Source organism: Orbilia oligospora, assembly GCF_000225545.1.
Source record: "Orbilia oligospora ATCC 24927 unplaced genomic scaffold scaffold00054, whole genome shotgun sequence".
NCBI lineage: Eukaryota > Fungi > Ascomycota > Orbiliomycetes > Orbiliales > Orbiliaceae > Orbilia > Orbilia oligospora.
The window spans coordinates 3,178,513-3,197,112 of record NW_011645611.1 but is presented as its reverse complement, the minus strand read 5'-3'; the positions used below and the strand labels follow the sequence as shown (position 1 = coordinate 3,197,112).

Genomic DNA, 18,600 nt, shown 5'->3' with positions numbered 1-18,600 from the left:
TGTTTGGCTATTTGCGAGTTTGTGTGACACACCGTATGCACTAGGCTGGTAAGTACTCGTGCAAGAAAATATTTAGCTTTATGTGTGCGAATGCATGCCATAAACTCGACTAGTCTGGCACAGGTGCGCAACCAATGGATTTCAATGATCCCTTTTCAGCCGAGTGAAGGTACGCCATGCATGTTTGGACGAGGCATATAGTGCCTATTGTTGTGAGAAAAAAAATCTGTAAAAAGAAAGCTTTAAAGAGAGAAAACCTACTAAGATCATGGCCTTCAGCTGAATGCGCATTCGCAAAAGCAATGATCAAGAGTCCCAATTATTGGAGCTCTTCATTAAACTTTCGGTATCTTAGATTCAAGTCGATCGAATTCAGTAATGACAAGCTACTTGTCAGTAGTTAAATAAGTAGTTGTAGAGTTCAACGCTCCCGCTCGTGTCGATTGGCAGTACACACAGCACGCAACTCTTATTTCTTATTTTATATTTCTTATTTCTTGTTTCTTTTCTTTTCTTTTCCTTTTTTTCTTTTTTCGCTGGAAGTTTTTAGTCTTTCAAAGTGGTGCCGGCCTTCTATAGTTTGCGTTAACGCATGATTTGGTGAGGTGGCGAAGGTATTCTACGATACTAAACGTTATAAACGGCATTGTATTTTCTGCAAGTTACCACTCATATTTTGGATAGGTTTAAACTCCCTTCCAAGCTGCAGCTACGGCGCTCAAACATTCCCTCGCCGCTAGCCTGTATTAAAACGTTCGTTTATCGTGAAAATCGTTACGTATACGTACATACGTTAATAGGTAGATACAAGTAAAGTGGTAAGAGGTTCTTATCAGGCTGCTAGAAGTTGCCGCTCGTTTCTGCCTGCAAAATCTAGTTGACATACATGTATACAGCACGCGAGCTAGCTTAAAACTGGAACAGAACTCAAAAAAATGCAAAAAATATAGCTCTAAGGGATGCGTTAATACTGATAACTCAGGATTAACTTTCTAGTATTTTACAAAATTAAATTGGGATCCGGGACTGGTACTAGTACTTGATTAATTAAGGTTAGGTCTCAACTATTATGTTCGCACAACTCGACTTTGATAGCAAGTTAGATAAGCACATGTATACATGTAGTACTATTGAGGCCCGCAAAGCGGTCATTTAAAAGGGCGTAAAGAATAATCCGTGGTTTAAACAGAGCTAGGATCATCCGTAAGGCGTAATTCAGGTTGAGATTCAGGTGCAATTTGTTTGGGCCTCTAGTATAGTACCATGCATAGATTCCGACTGAGATCCTCGCTAAACAATTGTGGCTCGACAGTCGCAATCGGGATGTGATAATTTAAGCAGTAAAACTCGATGACTAGCCGCGGCATAAGCTAAGTTATGCCGGGATTTCCGACCTAGATACGTACATGCACATGTAGTACGTGTGGCCTAACTACCCCAGTTCCCCTCTAGTGCCTACAGTTTTCATGCAATACATTTAGCCAACTACTAGTGCATTTATGACTGAAGATTTCCATTTTACTGGTAGTGAAAATCTGGCTATCAGTAACCATGCACTACTATGCTATGAGCCTACGTATTGTGGCGCGAGGTTCTTTTGAATCAGACTGTCTTACCATTGGCTTTTAATTTGGGTTACCGTCATGGGTTCCCTCCATTTGTTCTGACGTGCAGGAGACCCCTTGAAGATCTATTCGTGAGCCTTGTGTCTAAATTTAAGAGGTTAGAGGATATAATTCTTAGGCATGGAGTAGAATAAATATCCAATTATTTCAATGCAATCGCGAATCGAAGTTAAATAGGACCTGCACATTCTTCGAATTGGATTCGTAGCTGTATACTTCCGCGTCTCCCTTTAAAATAATTATCTCCCTGAAAAAACAAAATTCATGATATCAAAGATATCCTTCCAGCACTCTCCTACCGCTCTAACCTGAAAGTTCAATCCCTGTTCTAACTCACAAAGGATCAGCAGCATATAGCTTCCAATTCATATTATCGAAAAAAGAAACAAGTTACACTTACCAATTCGTTTCACCGAAGCTTTCGCTTTCATGCAGGTTGTGTCTCCGCTGATATGAGGAGCGAATGCAACTATCTAACCTAGAATTCATCGGCCGAAATACGCCACCTTCGAATCCTCAGTTAAAGTTTAAATACGATTACTAAAACTATCGTTTACATTTATAAAGATCTTAAGACAGCATCGCATTTTTAAACTGATAACTAGAAAAGGCACAAGCTTCAGCACTAAGAAAGCCCTGCACGTAGTATTGCGGCTACATTACGCATACAATCTCCTTGTACCGGAACCAATTTACCTCGCTGGATTCAAGTTGGATTTCGAAATCAAGGTCTAAGTATCGGACGAGAAGCTAAACGGCCCTGACAACTTAATTCTATCGAACCGACCTCCGTACATCTCCTAACCGACGACTGTATTACTAATAGGAACTCTTGTTGAGGTATGGGAGTTCCTGCCTAAACGAAGTACGGTTGGTTGGATACCTGCAAGAGCCGTTATCACGGTAGCCATACGGTTATTAAAAAAGGCTGACTATGCAATAGTATGCCGCCGTGCAGAGGAGTTTGGAACGGGCATCGTTATTGAACTCATACAAGATTGAAGCTTCGGCTCATAAGTTCATAAACAAATTGCGATATCGGTGTTTATATATCTTGAATAAAAATATATAAAGTCCGGACGTCCGCTTCTTGGTTCGCTAGTATACACAGAGTACACTGGCATTCTGCAATACAGTCTACGCTATATCTGTATAGCGGTATATATACAAGGGCTGCAAAATGGTTGCTCCGAACAGCCAGGTTATTACTGTCCGATCTGACTTCTCGACTGTGGAGTTGAAGGAAGATATAATGATAGAAAGCTTCAAGCTTAAAGGTTTGTCTTACCCATCTCCCTTCTTAGGCAAGCTCCGCACGTACCAATGCCTTCCTCCTCCGTCGATTAGGTAGACACAATACAACAGTGTGCCGCGTTGCTACTATTTCTACCATAATCTGGATCTAGCTGAAGGGGTTAATCCTCGAAGCGATTGTTCGGATCATACATGTGCAAGATATTTTATCATTCCGCCGATTAGAAGTGTATAAGGCTAACAGGACTGTCTCGATCCGATTTCAGACTCTAAGCCAGCAGTTACCATAATATCAGTTGCAGAATTACCCTCATCCACCTCGAGTAGTCCCTCAAATACCCCGAGAATATATCCCCAACTCTGCCCTCCTAAAATTGCTATCAGCAATCCAGTAAATCTCCAAAGTATCTTTGGATCCTCTCAAGTTCAATGGATCGATGATCCCGTCATAACATCCTGGCGCAACCCCAGCCACAAAATATACAATACCCTTGCCTCCGCAAACGAACTACTCGAAAAATGGACTTCAATCGCACCACATACTCCATTCTCCCCTCTTTCAGACCCACTATGGCTAGAAACAGGGCGTATTCTCAAAGACGTTGGTCTTCCGTGGCATAATAATCAAGTCGGAATGTCGGACGACTTGGATTCTAGTTGGCCTTTTCATTTTAAGTCTTATGAGAGGGATACATTACGTGCGAAGGGGTCTAGGGTCGGAGACCCTAATGCTTCTGGATATATTTGTCACCCAAGTGAGGCGAACTGTTATTGTATAAGAGCCCTGCAGCAGGAATTGAGAGAACAGTATCCGAAGTCACAGCCGTTGGTGGTGTACGATAAGTTCGACCAGGGGATATTACACTGCGTCGAGACATTTTTTGGACTTCAATCACATCAGATTAATTTATCTGATCGAATTGAAGATATTGTTGACAATCTTCGGGAGGCTACTGATGGAACCCACCGTCCAGTTATCTTCATAGCGAATTTGGCGACTGTGGATGGGAAATACGACAATATAAATGTGATTTCTGAGATATCAAAACATATACCAATGCTATTACATCTTGATATGACGCAAAATTTCGACTACATCACAACATTACCTCAACATGATCGGAAGCTCCTCGGAATCGATCGCATAAACCTGGGAAGTAAATCCCTAAACCAACCCCTCAGACTCCGTGATGGGTCTATCACCGCCTGTACAATTGTCGCTGGTGGTACGAATCATACAGATCCACCTCTCGCTCTCGCTCTAAAACCTACTTCGCTTGGGGGTACAGATTTCGTCAGAGTTTCTTACGTTAGAGGTCGGGACCAAACTCTTGCGGGCTCTCGAGACTCTATTGGACCTCTCTGGTTTTCATTACAAGAGGTCAGGTTTGGCGAGAAAGGGTTCCGAGAAATTTACGAACGGTGTAGAGAAATGAGAGAAAATTTAATGCAGGCTCTAAACGCTTACGGAATCTCTATCATACGACTTCCGTATTCACTGGATATCATTATTCGAAATTGTTCAAAAGAACAAGCTGACAAATTGCTTTCGCTTGGTGCTGTATTGACGCATACAGGTATTCTCCTGGCTATTCAACCATCCGTCACATCGGAAGACCTTGAACAAGTTGTCGAGATCATGTCTTCACACACTATTCGAACACACAGCATTAACCCCACATATATCGACTTCCCATCTCTCTACCAAATCCCCCAGAGCGTGACCAGAGATCTATCCTCAACAGTCGAATCCTGGAAAATATTGACAAGGTCTTCTTCCGGATATCCTCTCTATATGGGATCTCTCTCAGCTCTCGGGCCGGTGATCGGACAGTTTCTCGGGGTCGATATCCCCGCCGACTGGTTAAATACACAGAAAAAAGCATTGCTAGTGTCTAGAATGCAATCATTCGGACTTCTTACACCCAAAGATAGGGCCAACTTTGGAGCAGCCTTTACCAACGGGAGCACGATGGGGAACAGAATGGGCCTCCAAACCGCACTTAAGAGATTACCAAAAGCTACAATATATTTCTCGACAGAAACACACTATAGTGTCATTAAAACAATGCGAGATTGCGATATCATAACACGCCGCTGGTTAGACAGAAAATCAAAGTTCTCTCAGGTCCCCTGCAACAAGGACGGTAGCATATCTATAGATTTGCTGGTACAAAGAGCATTGGTCGATAAGCAAGAAGCTTTGGAAATTGGAGAGGAATATCAAATGATTTTGCTCGCAAATATCGGCACAACTTTTGTGGGTGCTCGCGACGGTCTTAAGGAGATATACCGCAAGCTTCGGGAAGTCGGTATTCGAATTTCGCATTTACACGCCGATGGCGCATTCGATTTTGGGTACAGCACCTCTGGCATCAAATTAGGATCTCCAGGAGCAGTAGGGCCGGATGGAATGCCTATGGTCCAAGGAATTACCCTGAGCAATCACAAAGCTATGGGAAGCATTGTCTCTGGCGAAGTTATTTCCTACAGCCCTGGAAACGAACTTTCTGCATTAGAGTGGACCGTCGACCCCCGAATTATTTTCGAAAGATGGGTTTACTCCCAAGCTTATCCTCCCGCTGAGTGCGAGGCTCTACTGCGATACTGTCAAGACAACGCCTCCCGCCTAGAGCTGTCGTTGAGAAGGATCGGAGTCGTAACGAAACGTAACCCCGGATCAATGATCGTCGTCTTAGAGAAACCACCAGCCTGGATTATCGAAGAGTTCGCCTTAAGACCTGAAGGGGACTGGGTCCACTTCATCACGGTGCCAGACATATCACCAGAGACCATTGATCTCTTCGTTGACAGAATACAACAATTCAAGAGCAACTGCCTCGCAGCATTTTCTTACATCACCCCATCTATTAACATAATAATGAATAGTCGAATAGAAGCCCGGTGTATCCAAAGTCGGGATCCACTAGCCAAGCAGGTCGTGGAATTGGCGAAGGGTGCTGCGCCTTTGGCCCCTGGTGGAAATTATGACAGCTTGGAATCTATGGTGATACCGTCTATGCGTAGTGCCTTGTCGATTGCAATGCTTAACACCGTCGGGCAAGAACTCGAGGCTGTTTTGTTGATAGAGTCATTCCGTGACCAAACTATGAAAGCGGGCGCTCTATTGATTAAATCATATCATGCCGAGCGTGCCGAGGCGATTGTCGCCGTGGCAAAGATTCTTTCTGGATTTATGGCAAAACATACGGGAGCTAGACTCATCAGTGATGGATCTAGCTATGCTTGTTATCTGATATAGGTTTTCGCTGTGGTTTACATACGTCTATTTCATGTTAAATGTATTTGTGCATGTGTACGATGATATCGATTGGAGTTTGTTGTTTAGCCCTGTTTCATTCTAGATCTACAGTCATATTTCTGAGCAACTTTTTTGGCCCTTTCTTCTATGCTTAGCATCTATGCTTTCCGCATGTATATCAACCCATTTTCATCTATGGGAATAGAATCACGGGGTACTAATAAGCCCCCAGTTAGCAGTCATGTCACCTTGGTGTCGGCGTATGTAGGACTTGGTATCTATCACTCAAAATGCAACAATCACTCGTATCGATATCCCGTGAATTTCTTCCATATAGGATTCTTCTTTCTCCTGCACAGGGTTGCCCCACAACTAACACTACTGTAATAACAAAGGGTAAGAGTAACTAAACTACAAATTGCCAATCTATGACTGTTAGATGAAAAGGGCGAAAGCTATAAACGGAAGCGGGAAGGCAAAAAACAACCATGTGGGGATTTTTAAATTGCGGAGTATTGGTATTGCATAGTGGAGAGAAGTTGGTTAATATCAGATACAGTGGAGGTTATACCGGTACCGGTAAGTATAAAATATGAACAGGGTGAGAAAGTAGTATGAGTCAGTCAAAAATTCGGGGGCTCGAAAAACCCCCAGGATATATCTGCTGTGGTATATATAATAAAGTAGAATAGAATAGAATATGTAGGAAATTGTGTCAGGTCGCTACTAAGAGACAATCGCGCAAGAGCAAGACAGTACTAGAAGACTTGGGAATAATGGAATTCAAGGTAGAACTAGAAAACTTGTAGTATTTGGTTCTTTGCATGTAGCTGTATTTGTAGCTATAAGCCTAGGTAGAAGGCAAATTTGGATGGAGAGAAAACAATGATAAAAGAATTTGCAAATGTAGGTTTGTTCGTCTACGCGGCAAAAAAATAAGAGAAACGATATGCGATCGCGATGCAATTAGTACAGCGAAGACTATTGGAAGAATAGTGCACAAGGCCGAGGCCAAAGCTAGAAGCAAAACGGTTGCAGAACAAGGCCTGGAAATGCCCGCGACGATTGCGAAAAAGAGTTAAGGAAAAGGAAGAGGAAAAGGAAAAAGGAAAAGTATGGAGAAAGTTGTGGAAGTAACCAAAAAACAAAAGGCGAAGGTAAAGCGATAGCAAAACATAACAAGCAAAAGCATTGCGGTGCATTCTTGAGAATCTTCAAAAACTCAATTTCGAGTATGGAAAGCATTCACAAAAGCAAATCTTGGAAAACAGATGAAAACGACGCCGTAGAACTTTTTGGGTCATTAAAGGAAGACAATTCGCTCATCCGTGCAAAAAACCCCATGATATCAAAAATCAATATAAGATTGAAAGAGACGCAAAAGAAACGAGAAGGGCATCAACTTCAATGACTTATCAAATGCGAAGGAATAATCTGCGCCAACCGAATACGAGCTCAAATCCATCAGTGCTGGTACACTGTTGGATGTAAAATCCCCGGTTCGTGTTCAAGAAGCTTCGATAAGAAAAATGCTTCTAGCCCAGTGAACCTCACCCTCCGTCAATCTCGGACCTGCTCACAGATGACTCACTTCAAGCCGTAAAGTCTGGCCAACTTCTCGTCCTCGTACCTCTCCTGTGCGGTGTCGACAACCCCTTTTAGGGCCTCATCTCGCTTCCTCTCCATTTTCCGCTTCTCAAGTTCCTCCAACCCCCGAGCGAGCTTACCCCCTCGAGATCTCTCGTTTAGCTGTTCCATCTTGGCCAAAGCAGCCATCTGGAAGTCAATGTCGCCTGATCTTTCGTGAACGTGCATTCCTTCCTCGACGTGATACTGTGTAAATGCTGCAACATGTTTCGCGTTGCCGCGCTTGCCTAGACCCGCCCCAGGTGTTTCATCGGCTTCGGTGCCAATCTTTGGTGATTTAATAGTAGCTCCTCCTCCGCTTCCGCCCTGGTTAGACGACGATGTCTTTCGCGGCTTCGCTGGGCGCGCCAGTGCATTTGAACTCCGCCGCCGCTGTCTATCTGTAGTATTTGTGGTGTCTCCTGTCTCCTCGGTCTGCTCTACTTCAGGTTGTTCTTGTATCTTCAACGCGGCGATCTCAGCCTCTGCAAGATCGTCCTCCCGCCGCCTGTCTTCTCTTTTCCGAGGATTCTTTACCGACTCCTGTGATTTCAAAGCCTTCTTCTTTTCAGCCTTGGCAGCCTTTTTAGCTTTCTTGCGAGCTTTGGATCGCTCTTCCGGTGACAATATTTTTCGCTTGTCTTCGTCATCATCTGATGGATAGGTTGGTTGAACGCCGGGATGAACCGGGGGAGATTGGACGGTATTCGAGGAAGCAAGTCGGTGAGGGGCTTTCTTGCGAAGCGAACGTTCACGAGCGAACTCGCGGCCCGGGGATCGGAGGTCGCCGTGTGTTAGATAATCGAATTCAGAGGGCTCCATTGTGGCTGGCAAGTCCTCTCCCGAGTCGGAGATGTCTTCGGTAGCGGTGGACGAGCAAGAAGAAGAAGTAGATGTTGGGGATGGCGGTGGTTTTTCTGATGGCGTGTGTGTGATTTGGGGTAGTACTATAGGTGGTGGTGGTGCCTCTGCCTCTGACATTGTTGGCGTATAGGATATACGATGGGAGAGGTAGGGTTGAAAAAAAAGGAGGAGAAGGTGGAATAGAAGAAAGAAAGAAGGAGAGAAAAGGGAAAGAAGGGAAAGAAGAGGAAGAGGAAGAAGCAGGAGGAGGGGAGTGGTTATATGTGATAACTAGCTAGGTGCAGCTAGTTTGTGTAGCAAGTGCTGTTGTGTATATGCGCTTATGATTCAGAGGGACGTGGAGTACGTGCACCTTGCAGATGCAGAATCAGGCGGCAGGATCGAAGCTCCAATCTGCAGCCCAGTTCCAGTTCCAGTTCCAGTTCCAATTCCAATTCTGGTTGAAGGGTCTGACCAAACTTGTTTCTCTTCGTCGCAGAGAAGAAGAAGCTTCCCCGTTTTTGGGAGACGAAAGGGAAGAGGCAGACTTGGAGGTGGACCGGCGGCGGTGGTGGAGGGATGTCTGACGGCAAGAATGGGTGCTTCCGCAGCCAATGGAAGCTGGCACAATCCTAATTTGGGAATCGTCTTTGGGCGAGGCTGTGTAAGCTTCGATAAGGTCTTTTTTTCTGCTCAGGTTTTATTTATTTTTATTTATCACAAAGGCCTCGAATAAGCCGAACTAGATGTTTAATTAGAAAGAGATCACGGGGAGGACGAATCGTGGACAGCGGAGAAGCCGTGATGGTTGATGACGATGGTTAGTTGGTTGGTTGATGGTTTGTGGTCAGTCATGGAGGGGAGATATGTGTGGGGAGAATCTTATGAAGGATCCAGCCCAGCAATAATTTATTTTTATTTCTCGATGCTCACCACCACCACCACCACTGCTACCACATACATAGCACATACATACATATGCAACCCCAATCGACATCGACGACAGGGAAGTAACAGGTACAAATACGAGAAGACGATAACCCGGCAGGTGCAAAGTAGCTGGGACAATTATTTCCCTCGTTTCCCTGGCCTGGTCGGCTCCATTCAAAGTTTTTTTTTTTTTACCCACAGAAATCAAGCATATCGATGTCCCTTTCAGCTAGCGCCTACCCGCTATGACGCTTGCTGATGCGAGGTGGGTACGCAACCCGATGGCAGCCCGCATTGGCAGCCTTGCGAAAGCCTCATCTGTGCCTGTCAGGTCGCGATTTCTTCCAACCTTTGGCCCTGATTTTTTTTTTTTTTTTTTTTTTTTTTGTATTATTATATATCGACGAAAAATTGCGACGGTTTGTCGTACAATTCTTCAGGCCTACAGGGTTATACTAACTAACTAACATTGTGCAGAATGGATTGGATTAGGTCGTGAGATACAAGCACTTGCTGTTTCAATGTTACATGCAATGCACCCTGCGCAGTACTAAAGTCATATGCTTGTATTTCACTAGCCTGCGATATCTTGAAACTTATCTTGAAACCGTCGACAAGCTTGAACCTTTGTCGCCGTCATGAACTGCGAATGCAGGAGATTGTTCTCATGATCACCTCGAACGGAAATTGACGCGAATAGTGACTCATGGTGCTGTAATAGTTCAGCTTCTTTTATCCTTACAAGGAATACTTGGCCATTGCAAGCTAAAAAAAGTCAAGGGAAAGCTCAATGTTGAATAATACGGTGCCGAACGAATAGCATTGGGAGAATATCCATATTATTTGTCAAAACTTTCAACGACTCCCACGAATGATGATTTGAAGGCAACGGCATGTGGTCCATGTGTCCCATTTCGCCTAAACCTTGAAATCCGATCTTCGAGAAAAAACATCGTCAAACCTTCATCATGAAAATGTTGGGGTTTGACTTTTTTTGGACGAGAAGCTTGACTCACTGACGTCGGCACATGCAAAGGAGTGGAGTAGCCAAGGGACAGTGAGAATTTGAGGCTTGTACGCCTGCTCAACAGCCACAAATAGCGCCTCACCTTCGATTATTCGGAATAAGCCTCAATGTATATTGGCGATAATATAGGCATGTGGACATAAAAAGCATGGAAAGCATTGGTAGATTGCGGCTCGCTGGCTCACTGATATTAAAACCCCATGATTATTCCACTGCATTCAAAAAGAGCCACATTCTTTCAGTATCGTGACCAAGTTTTTGAATAGATTTTATTCCGAATCCCAATCAAACTTTTGAGATCGCGTGGGTTGAAGCAAAGGTATCAACTCAGCGGACACTCCTTTGCCTTTTCATTCATTATGATTTTTGCTTGAATTTGGAGAATCGATGACTGCAACTCTTCGCGCCGCCGAGTAGCAGTATGACTTGTGCGCTTTTGGCCATAACTGCAGGTCTACGGATCTGGAACCATCCAGGGCACAAGCGTCAGCTCAAAAAAGGTCGAATCCTCTCTGCACTACAGCAGGACAGCTCTTACCAACGACTAGCAAACGTTTGATTCATGCAATGCTGGGTGTCGTGCGCTTCAAGTTGCAAAGACAAGTCGAATCGAGTTGCACAATCGATCGGATCGGGTTCAGCTCGTATCTTACGCTGTACATGCTTAAACACTCAAGCATCCGATGTTGAACGGTTATGGAGACATGGACAAGTATATCCAAGACGTCGGCCGAAGTTTGAAAGGCACTCAATCGCTGACGCCCGCGCCCTCTCACTAACAGAATAAGATGCACAGCCGGTACTTGTAATTTCGATTTATTTACAGAAGTCGCTTGTTGAGATTAGGGTATGCTAGGATAGGACCTGAGATATTCTCACCAAGAGCACGTCCAAGCTGACTTTTGTAACCTAAGGATATCCACAACAGCTCGATCATTAGCCCAAGTCAATGCGTGGCGGTCAGTGGGATAGACAGTGTTGCCTTCCGGTTAACGATTTAGAAGCGACGAATGAGAAGCCCTAACTACCGAGAGCTTGGCTTCGAACTTCTAGAAAAAGGGATCTTGAGATCAAAAACAGCCACCAGCCGTGAGACATGAACTGGGGGGTACCGCTGCATCTTTAATCACAGATTGAAGGGGAGGACATGTTAGAAGTCAAAGCGACTGGTCTCATCAAGATGGGCTTTCTGATGATGGCGCAAACAAAAACCGTTGATAATTTGGGAGAATCGAGATGGATGGTGGGCCGCGAGCTGGGGGTCTTCGGCCTGATACTGTTTCTTTTTTTTTTTTTTTTTTGGCTACCCAATTAATTTTTGGGATCCGACATCTCCCGCTCGGGTACCCCGGAGCACATGTTTGGATCCCGCGGGCTAATTCGGGAACACGGAAATATCGCGGGCCCCGGTTAACATTTCCCCGGAAAAGAGCTCTCGAGGAGGCACAGAATTAGAAGGGTCTTTCCACAAAGTTACTCCAAAGGAGCCGCTGACTTCATCATCTCTCTGCCTACTGATACTTCCTAGGAAAAATCCGAAATCTAGCTGCCGATTTGTGATTACTTAGGTAAAAGAACCTTATAAGTCTATATTTGGGTCGGGTACCGATCTCGTAATATATCTCGGAGTTAGTTAAAAGCATCTTAGTTCATGCAAATATGCGAGCCACGGACGGTTGTTCTCGAGTCGTGACAACCTCTGCAATATCCGCTTCTGCAGCCCGCACCCATCAAAAACTCCTTTCTTATTCCTCCCAGCTCGCGGGAGCGGGATACCCAGCCGTATGGAAATTCTCTTTTTCCTTCCTGCTCTCGAAACATGCAAAGAAACCTGGTAACAATCACAAAGGGAGCCCAAAAAAATTGCCCCAAAGAACCAAAAAAATAAAAATAAAAATAAAAAAAGAGATAATCTCTCCGATGCATGAAAGCAGTTTAAGCTGCCGCTCACGAAGCTCATCACACATTTGTGATGCATCGATTCGATTGAATGCTGTACGTACATGTACATACTATGTATTAAGTCAGTACTTAGAGGGCGAACAAACCCTGCAGCTGGGCAAGCGTCGACGAATCGGTTCAATTGGGGCCGTCAGTTAACATTGAATCGTCAGATGCCAATACTGCCGCAAAGCTGGCTTGGGGAACTGTCGATGTTGGGATTATACCGAGGTGCTATCCCGTAGGAAATTGAACCAAAGGGCTAGGCAGGCTCATGACAACTCAGAGATACTACCGGATTATAAATGCGGGACCGTCATTTCGCAGCAGCGGGATCTTTCCTTCATTTTTTTTATGGCTTGGCCACATCGGATGTCAGATTATATTCGTAGTCTGGTGAGGCAGATAGTCTTGAGAGAGCTCATATGTAATCTTAAATTAAATAGAATCATCGATCGTGTCGAACCGGAAAACCTTTTGCTCAGTCAAATGACCTCGAATACCACGTTCCGAACACACGACTATCTCGCGACATCTCTATGTAATATGACTTCCGAGTTCATCCTAAAAGGCTCGCATCTATGCGGCGGCGTTCGCCGCCAGATACTCTGTCCGGTAAGAACTTCGAACTGGGGCCAGAGGATGCAGAAGTCTTGGCAATACTAGCGCCCCCGTTATGTGTTAAACTGCACGTGGTATTTGGGGGGTGTGGGAGCAAGGGAGAACCGCACTCTGCACACCCTTTTTCCGATGGAGCCTGTGGCCTCTTCTGTCTAGGATCTGATTCAGCTTGGGGTTAACCAGGTCCCGCCCTTGCCTCAGAGACGTTTATCACTCCCTTCGCGAACGAGCAGGGCAAAGAATGAACGGGGGGAAACTAAAAATTGAAAGCTGGAAATTTTTTAAAATTTTAACAAAAAGAATTGATGAAGTTTAGAAGCTAAATTCAAAATAAAAAGTGAATGAACCAAGAAAAGAAGAGGAAAGAAAAGAAAGAAAGTAAAAAGAAAAGCAAGAAAAATAAAAAGAAAAAAAGGAGTTCGAGTTCGAGTTCATTCGAAAGACGCAGGTTTCCACCTTTACTAACCGCATCAACCTCGTGCCAGTTTTCGATTCGCCGTCCCGGCCTTGGTCTCGAGTCTCAGCCAAAAAATTCCATTCCGGCGCTTCTTTTTTTCGCTGCAAGATCTCTCATCTTAAAGATTCGTAACGAGGCGAGACAGAAATTACGTGCCTGTCCGTTTTCTGTATGCGGGACCGGTGCCTACATACAAACTGTGATTGAAATTTTCCGACCAGCCTTGAGACCTGGGCTAGGTTACTGGCTACTTTGGGGAGGGCCCTCGCGCTCGCTCGTGGAGGAGGGTGTAATCCATCCACCATTGGCAGTGCCAACCAGGGACGGTTCTGGCACTCTCCAACTAGCCTCGTCTTTTATAGTTCCTTATAACCATATCCCCTCAATTAACCTTCTCCAGCTTTTTATGGTTCGGACCTGATCCCTTTCACATTCTACATATCTTACATACCAAAAATATTACCGATCGAGTTTCCTCACCAGCATACCAGTATAATTTGTTTTTCAAGATCCGAGGAGGATATCAATAGCGAGCCAGTATCGAAAGACTATCGACTGATCTTTCGAACCACCACCAGCTACTACGCACCTTCCCACCACACACCCTTTCCCTAACTATACCAGTACACGCCACCCTGAATTTTTTTTCCAGTCTGTCCTTGTTACGGTCTTTCTTTTCGCACGTCAATATCTTCGCACCTAGTAGCTAGCTATACACGCAACTTCGCGACAAGTTATTATTTGGGTGACAATGGCAAGCGGACGGACAGGCTACGGATACCTGTCTCCACAGTACAGTATGCAAAACGGTAAGCTGCTCCCACGAAAGCCCGGTTTCTCTCGAACGCCCTTGAGTTTCTCCCACCAAAATACCTCTCGTATAATAATATGTACTCTCACCTCCTATAAACACATATACATACATACATTACATATACACACATATACACACGCATGTACACACTTGACTACACATACCCTTTCCATAGCAAGACAGGCCCTTTTCCATATATCATTGGATCGTCATCATAAACTTTATATCTCTTTATATATATATATATATATATATATTTGATATTTATATCTACATACGCTAACGTCTATCTCTCCTTCTTCTGTTCTTTCTGGTCATTCTCAGTAGAAAATAACGCCACAGGCATCTCTATTGGAATAAACAACGGCCAAGACGACTATCCAGACGTTGACTTTGGCCAATGCTTCCTCGACCAACCATCATACACGCCATTTGGAGATGATCTTTCGCTTTTCCCCTGCAGCACACATCAATCAGACGTTCCCGGTTTATCTGCTACAGTGTCTACACCTAGTGAGATGGCAGGTTTCGACTTCTCTTCCTTTTTAACTGGCGCATCGCCGCCCTGCGCGCCTGCTATGGAGCAGGGCTTCCAACCACCTTGCGCTGTTAACGCCAGTAGGCAGTCTTCTTCTATGGGTAGCAACCTCAGCGGAGGCGTAATGAAGAGATCTCCTATGAGCCCATCCCTCGATTATGAGATCGAGGAGTTACCTCCAGCACTATGGACTCTCCCGACGGAGAGTGTCAAGAACAGCATTGCTATATCCCATAACTCCCCGGACATGGGCGGGTCCTCATCTTCTACTTCATCCTTGCCCATGAAAAAGGACAAGTCTACCACAGGAGTATCAAGTACCTCCTCAGCACAACATCCCAAACACATCACTTCCACCCGCAAACTATCAAAGCATGAGGCCCAGCAAGTAAAGAAAGCGGCCCACTCGACCGTTGAGAAACGTTACCGAGCAAACCTAAACACCAAGATCACACATCTTCATGAAGAACTCGTCAAAGCATCCGAAGAGGATTCGGTATCCCTTTCCAGCGATCTCCGCGGTTCCAAAATCAAGGGGTCGGTCGCCGGACCTCCGAAGACAAGAAAAGCCGATGTGTTGACGGACGCACTAAACTTCGTCAACAGGACACAGAAAGAGAAGAGGGTGATGAAGGAAGAAATTGACTTCCTCAAGATGCGCATTATGACACTGGAGAAGTTGGTCAAGTGCGAAGACTGTCTGCTATTAAAGCAGATGGATCAAATGAGGATGCCGAGCACACAGAGAATCGTCAACTACTAAGTTATATCTCTCGACTCATTTTCTTTCCTCTTTTTTTCATCATTCCATTCCGTTACATCTTTTCGGCTTCGATTTCATTTCATTTGATTTCATTTCTCTATATATATCATATTTTCCTTTTTTTTTCTTTCTTCTCTTTTATCTGGGTGAAAAAAAAGAAGAGGTGGGACATCAAAGAGGGGAGTAATGGTGAGATCTTTGCATTCTGGCTACTTTCATCGTCGTTAAACCTGCAAACCAAAACTTGAGGGCGGATTTTATACGGTTGGGTATATATACTGTTGTGCTTTTAACAAATCATCTTGTATAGCTTCCTGTTTTTATATCGATATCATCATCATGTTATTCTTTCCTTTCTTCAACTGAAAGAATCCTTTGTTTTTCTCTACTCTTTTCTTTCTTTCTTTCTTTTTTTCTTTTTTTTTAATCGGGAAGGGAGTTCTGGAGTATATTTACGGGCATGTTACCACCAAATTAACCTACAGCTATTACTACTGTTTCGACGAAACGGACGAACGTTTAAACTACACGGAACTCTCCTTTCATTAACACAATTGCTTTCCTTGCTGCTACATACTACTAGTTTTGATTTTTTTTCCTTCCTTTTTAACTCCTACTGTCCAGGCCGATTTGTTAGTTTTTTCTCTATATTTTTTACTGTATTCTTTGCTTACTAAATGTTTTACCTGGCTGCTCTGGATATCGATATCATGATTGCATCATTTATCTGTTCAATATTGCAATGGCTTATTAGCAAAAGAAACCCCTCTCACAAGAATCAGAATTTTCAAATTTGGATATCCCCCGCCATGAATATTTTCCGGGAAAACCTCGTTTATCTCTCCATACACCGTAAATTTTCGTTTCAGTGTGCATGTATAGGCATCCAAATAAAAAATAAACTAGCTAGAAGTTTAGTATCATATGACGTTGTCCTCATTATCGTATCACTTTACTTTGTAAACCCAAAAAAACATAGAAATAAGCCAAAAGGGCTAATTGCTTTACTTTCCCACACACATTTTTCGCTTCCGTAATTAATATGCGGTAGGAAGAAGGTCCCGGCATGAAACGTATATATTACCAGAACGCCTTCTATTAAAGTTTGATATCTAACGCTCCTCGTTACGGAAAACTAGGTCCCCTTAAAGCCTTCTCTCTATCTCTCTCGTGGCTCCCTTGAAAAAAGACTTGAAGATGATGCAATAGCCATGCCATAAGGCTTTGTTTTTTTCGTTTGTGGAACCGATACAGGCGCTTTTTTCTGGAGGGCATAGGCAACATTATCCTCCATGCGACGATAAATTATCGCCTTAGTCTCGGGAAGTTTGATAATAAATCATACTTGTCCTCCTAGTTCAAAAGCCGCACGGCGCCCTCCGTATATTAGATTCATTCTTGATACAGGTCTGATATCCTAATTGATCTTAAAAGGGGATCCATGCCGCGAACTCCCAAGCTTTTCCTTCTCGTCTAAAACTGCTTTCCCCAACTACGGAAGGAAAGATAGGGCCATAAGGATAAAAAGAGAAGAAAAGAGAGAAAAAAGTAAACTGCTAAACACTTGTGAGACAGTGTATCGTTATAGCATTCCTTTGCTCCCTTGCTTACCCCGTTAAGCCTTACCGGTTGCTACTTCCCATCCGACGGAGACACACCTCCTTCGATCCGGCAGACAAAAGAGGCCGATAATGTACCGGGTTCCTTGACTCGCGGCCGCATATGTATAACGATAATTCAATCCACTCTTTTCGGCTTCTTCAAAGCAACTTTCAGCCAGCCGAAAGTGAACGAAAAAGAACTCGCCCCGTATGATATCTAGCAAGGAGGCATGTATGTAGTAGGTCACTCAAGCAAGGGGGTCTGTATACTTTATTTCTATAATGGGATTTGAACTTTTGTAAACTTGCTGTATATCCACTTTAATTATGAGAGAACAAGGCTAGTCCACAACCTCCTTGGAATGAATTTATTGTAAATCGACGATCTGGTGGAGAAGCTTAGCCACTCATTACTTCCTTATTTCTTTATTAATGCGCAGCGCTATTGCGGAATATGGTATGCTTTTGGAACACGCCTGCCTTCGAATCTATCACGTTACATTTTTGATCATGAGATATATTTGAACCATTTTTGCCATTCGCCATTCGCCATCCTACTCTTGCACTTGCACTTGCTCCTGCTCCTTCCTGCTTTCATGCCTGTTTATCCATTGCATTCGCCACCAACTCTCGTCTCCGCACGAGCACTTATTACGAAAATTTTCCAGGTGTGCATGGAAGACCCATAGAGCGTGCATATTCGTAAATGTCCTAATGGATGTTCTAGATCGTCGATTCGATGACAAAGAGAGCTGCGAGGGAATGGAGGTCTGCAGGAGAGGACGCAGATAGATAGCTAAATAGATGGGTTTAGGGTAAAAATGGCCGACGTCCGTTGCAAGGTCCTCTTTCGCATTTTCGTATACAACCGGCATGGACGACGTCCAGAGCGTATCTTCTCCTCTCATCTCCTTCTTCTCCTCGGCATGATAAGCGTCTTCTCGGGAATTCGAATTACCATATTGCCCATGTTCCCCCCCATCTTCTCCACTTCCAACTTTTGCGAAAAGTATAGATTTAGGTCCTCGCCGGTGTCGTCGATCTAGACCCTTTTCTCTCCTGCAAGTGATAGCTTTTGACACTACCCCCCTAGTTAGACGAAATATGCAGCTAAAAAATCTGTTGAGATGCGGACTGTTATTCCTTTCAGATATATACATGGGTGTGCGAATCTTGCCTCTCACACACCCGAAATACTTCCCCCGAGAGCCCTGCTGAACTGACTCTGGGGTAAGTATTATATGAAGTTATAAGCGCCGGAAAACGCTCCCTCCAATCGCGAGGGTTTGTTGGAACAA

The 18,600-nt window shown here is 44.2% G+C and overlaps 4 protein-coding genes across 4 annotated transcripts; 2 read left to right on the top strand and 2 right to left on the bottom strand.

Annotated features, from left to right (window-relative positions):
* Positions 1 to 2,805: 2,805 nt before the first annotated feature.
* Positions 2,806 to 6,141, top strand: AOL_s00054g961 (uncharacterized protein; the record flags this gene model as incomplete). The annotated part of the gene is made up of 2 exons (XM_011122277.1): positions 2,806 to 2,902; positions 3,146 to 6,141. The coding sequence occupies 2 exons, from the start codon at positions 2,806 to 2,808 to the stop codon at positions 6,139 to 6,141; spliced, it is 3,093 nt and encodes a 1,030-aa protein (XP_011120579.1).
* A 1,587-nt stretch (positions 6,142 to 7,728) lies between these two features.
* On the bottom strand, positions 7,729 to 8,748 carry AOL_s00054g960 (uncharacterized protein; the record flags this gene model as incomplete). Its single annotated transcript, XM_011122276.1, has 1 exon — positions 7,729 to 8,748. The coding sequence occupies one exon, from the start codon at positions 8,746 to 8,748 to the stop codon at positions 7,729 to 7,731; it is 1,020 nt and encodes a 339-aa protein (XP_011120578.1).
* Positions 8,749 to 14,337: 5,589 nt separating this feature from the next.
* AOL_s00054g959 (uncharacterized protein) lies at positions 14,338 to 15,701 on the top strand (the record flags this gene model as incomplete). Its single annotated transcript, XM_011122275.1, has 2 exons — positions 14,338 to 14,395; positions 14,725 to 15,701. The coding sequence occupies 2 exons, from the start codon at positions 14,338 to 14,340 to the stop codon at positions 15,699 to 15,701; spliced, it is 1,035 nt and encodes a 344-aa protein (XP_011120577.1).
* Positions 15,702 to 17,856: 2,155 nt separating this feature from the next.
* AOL_s00054g958 (uncharacterized protein) lies at positions 17,857 to 18,462 on the bottom strand (the record flags this gene model as incomplete). Its single annotated transcript, XM_011122274.1, has 1 exon — positions 17,857 to 18,462. The coding sequence occupies one exon, from the start codon at positions 18,460 to 18,462 to the stop codon at positions 17,857 to 17,859; it is 606 nt and encodes a 201-aa protein (XP_011120576.1).
* Between the last annotated feature and the right edge of the window lie 138 nt (positions 18,463 to 18,600).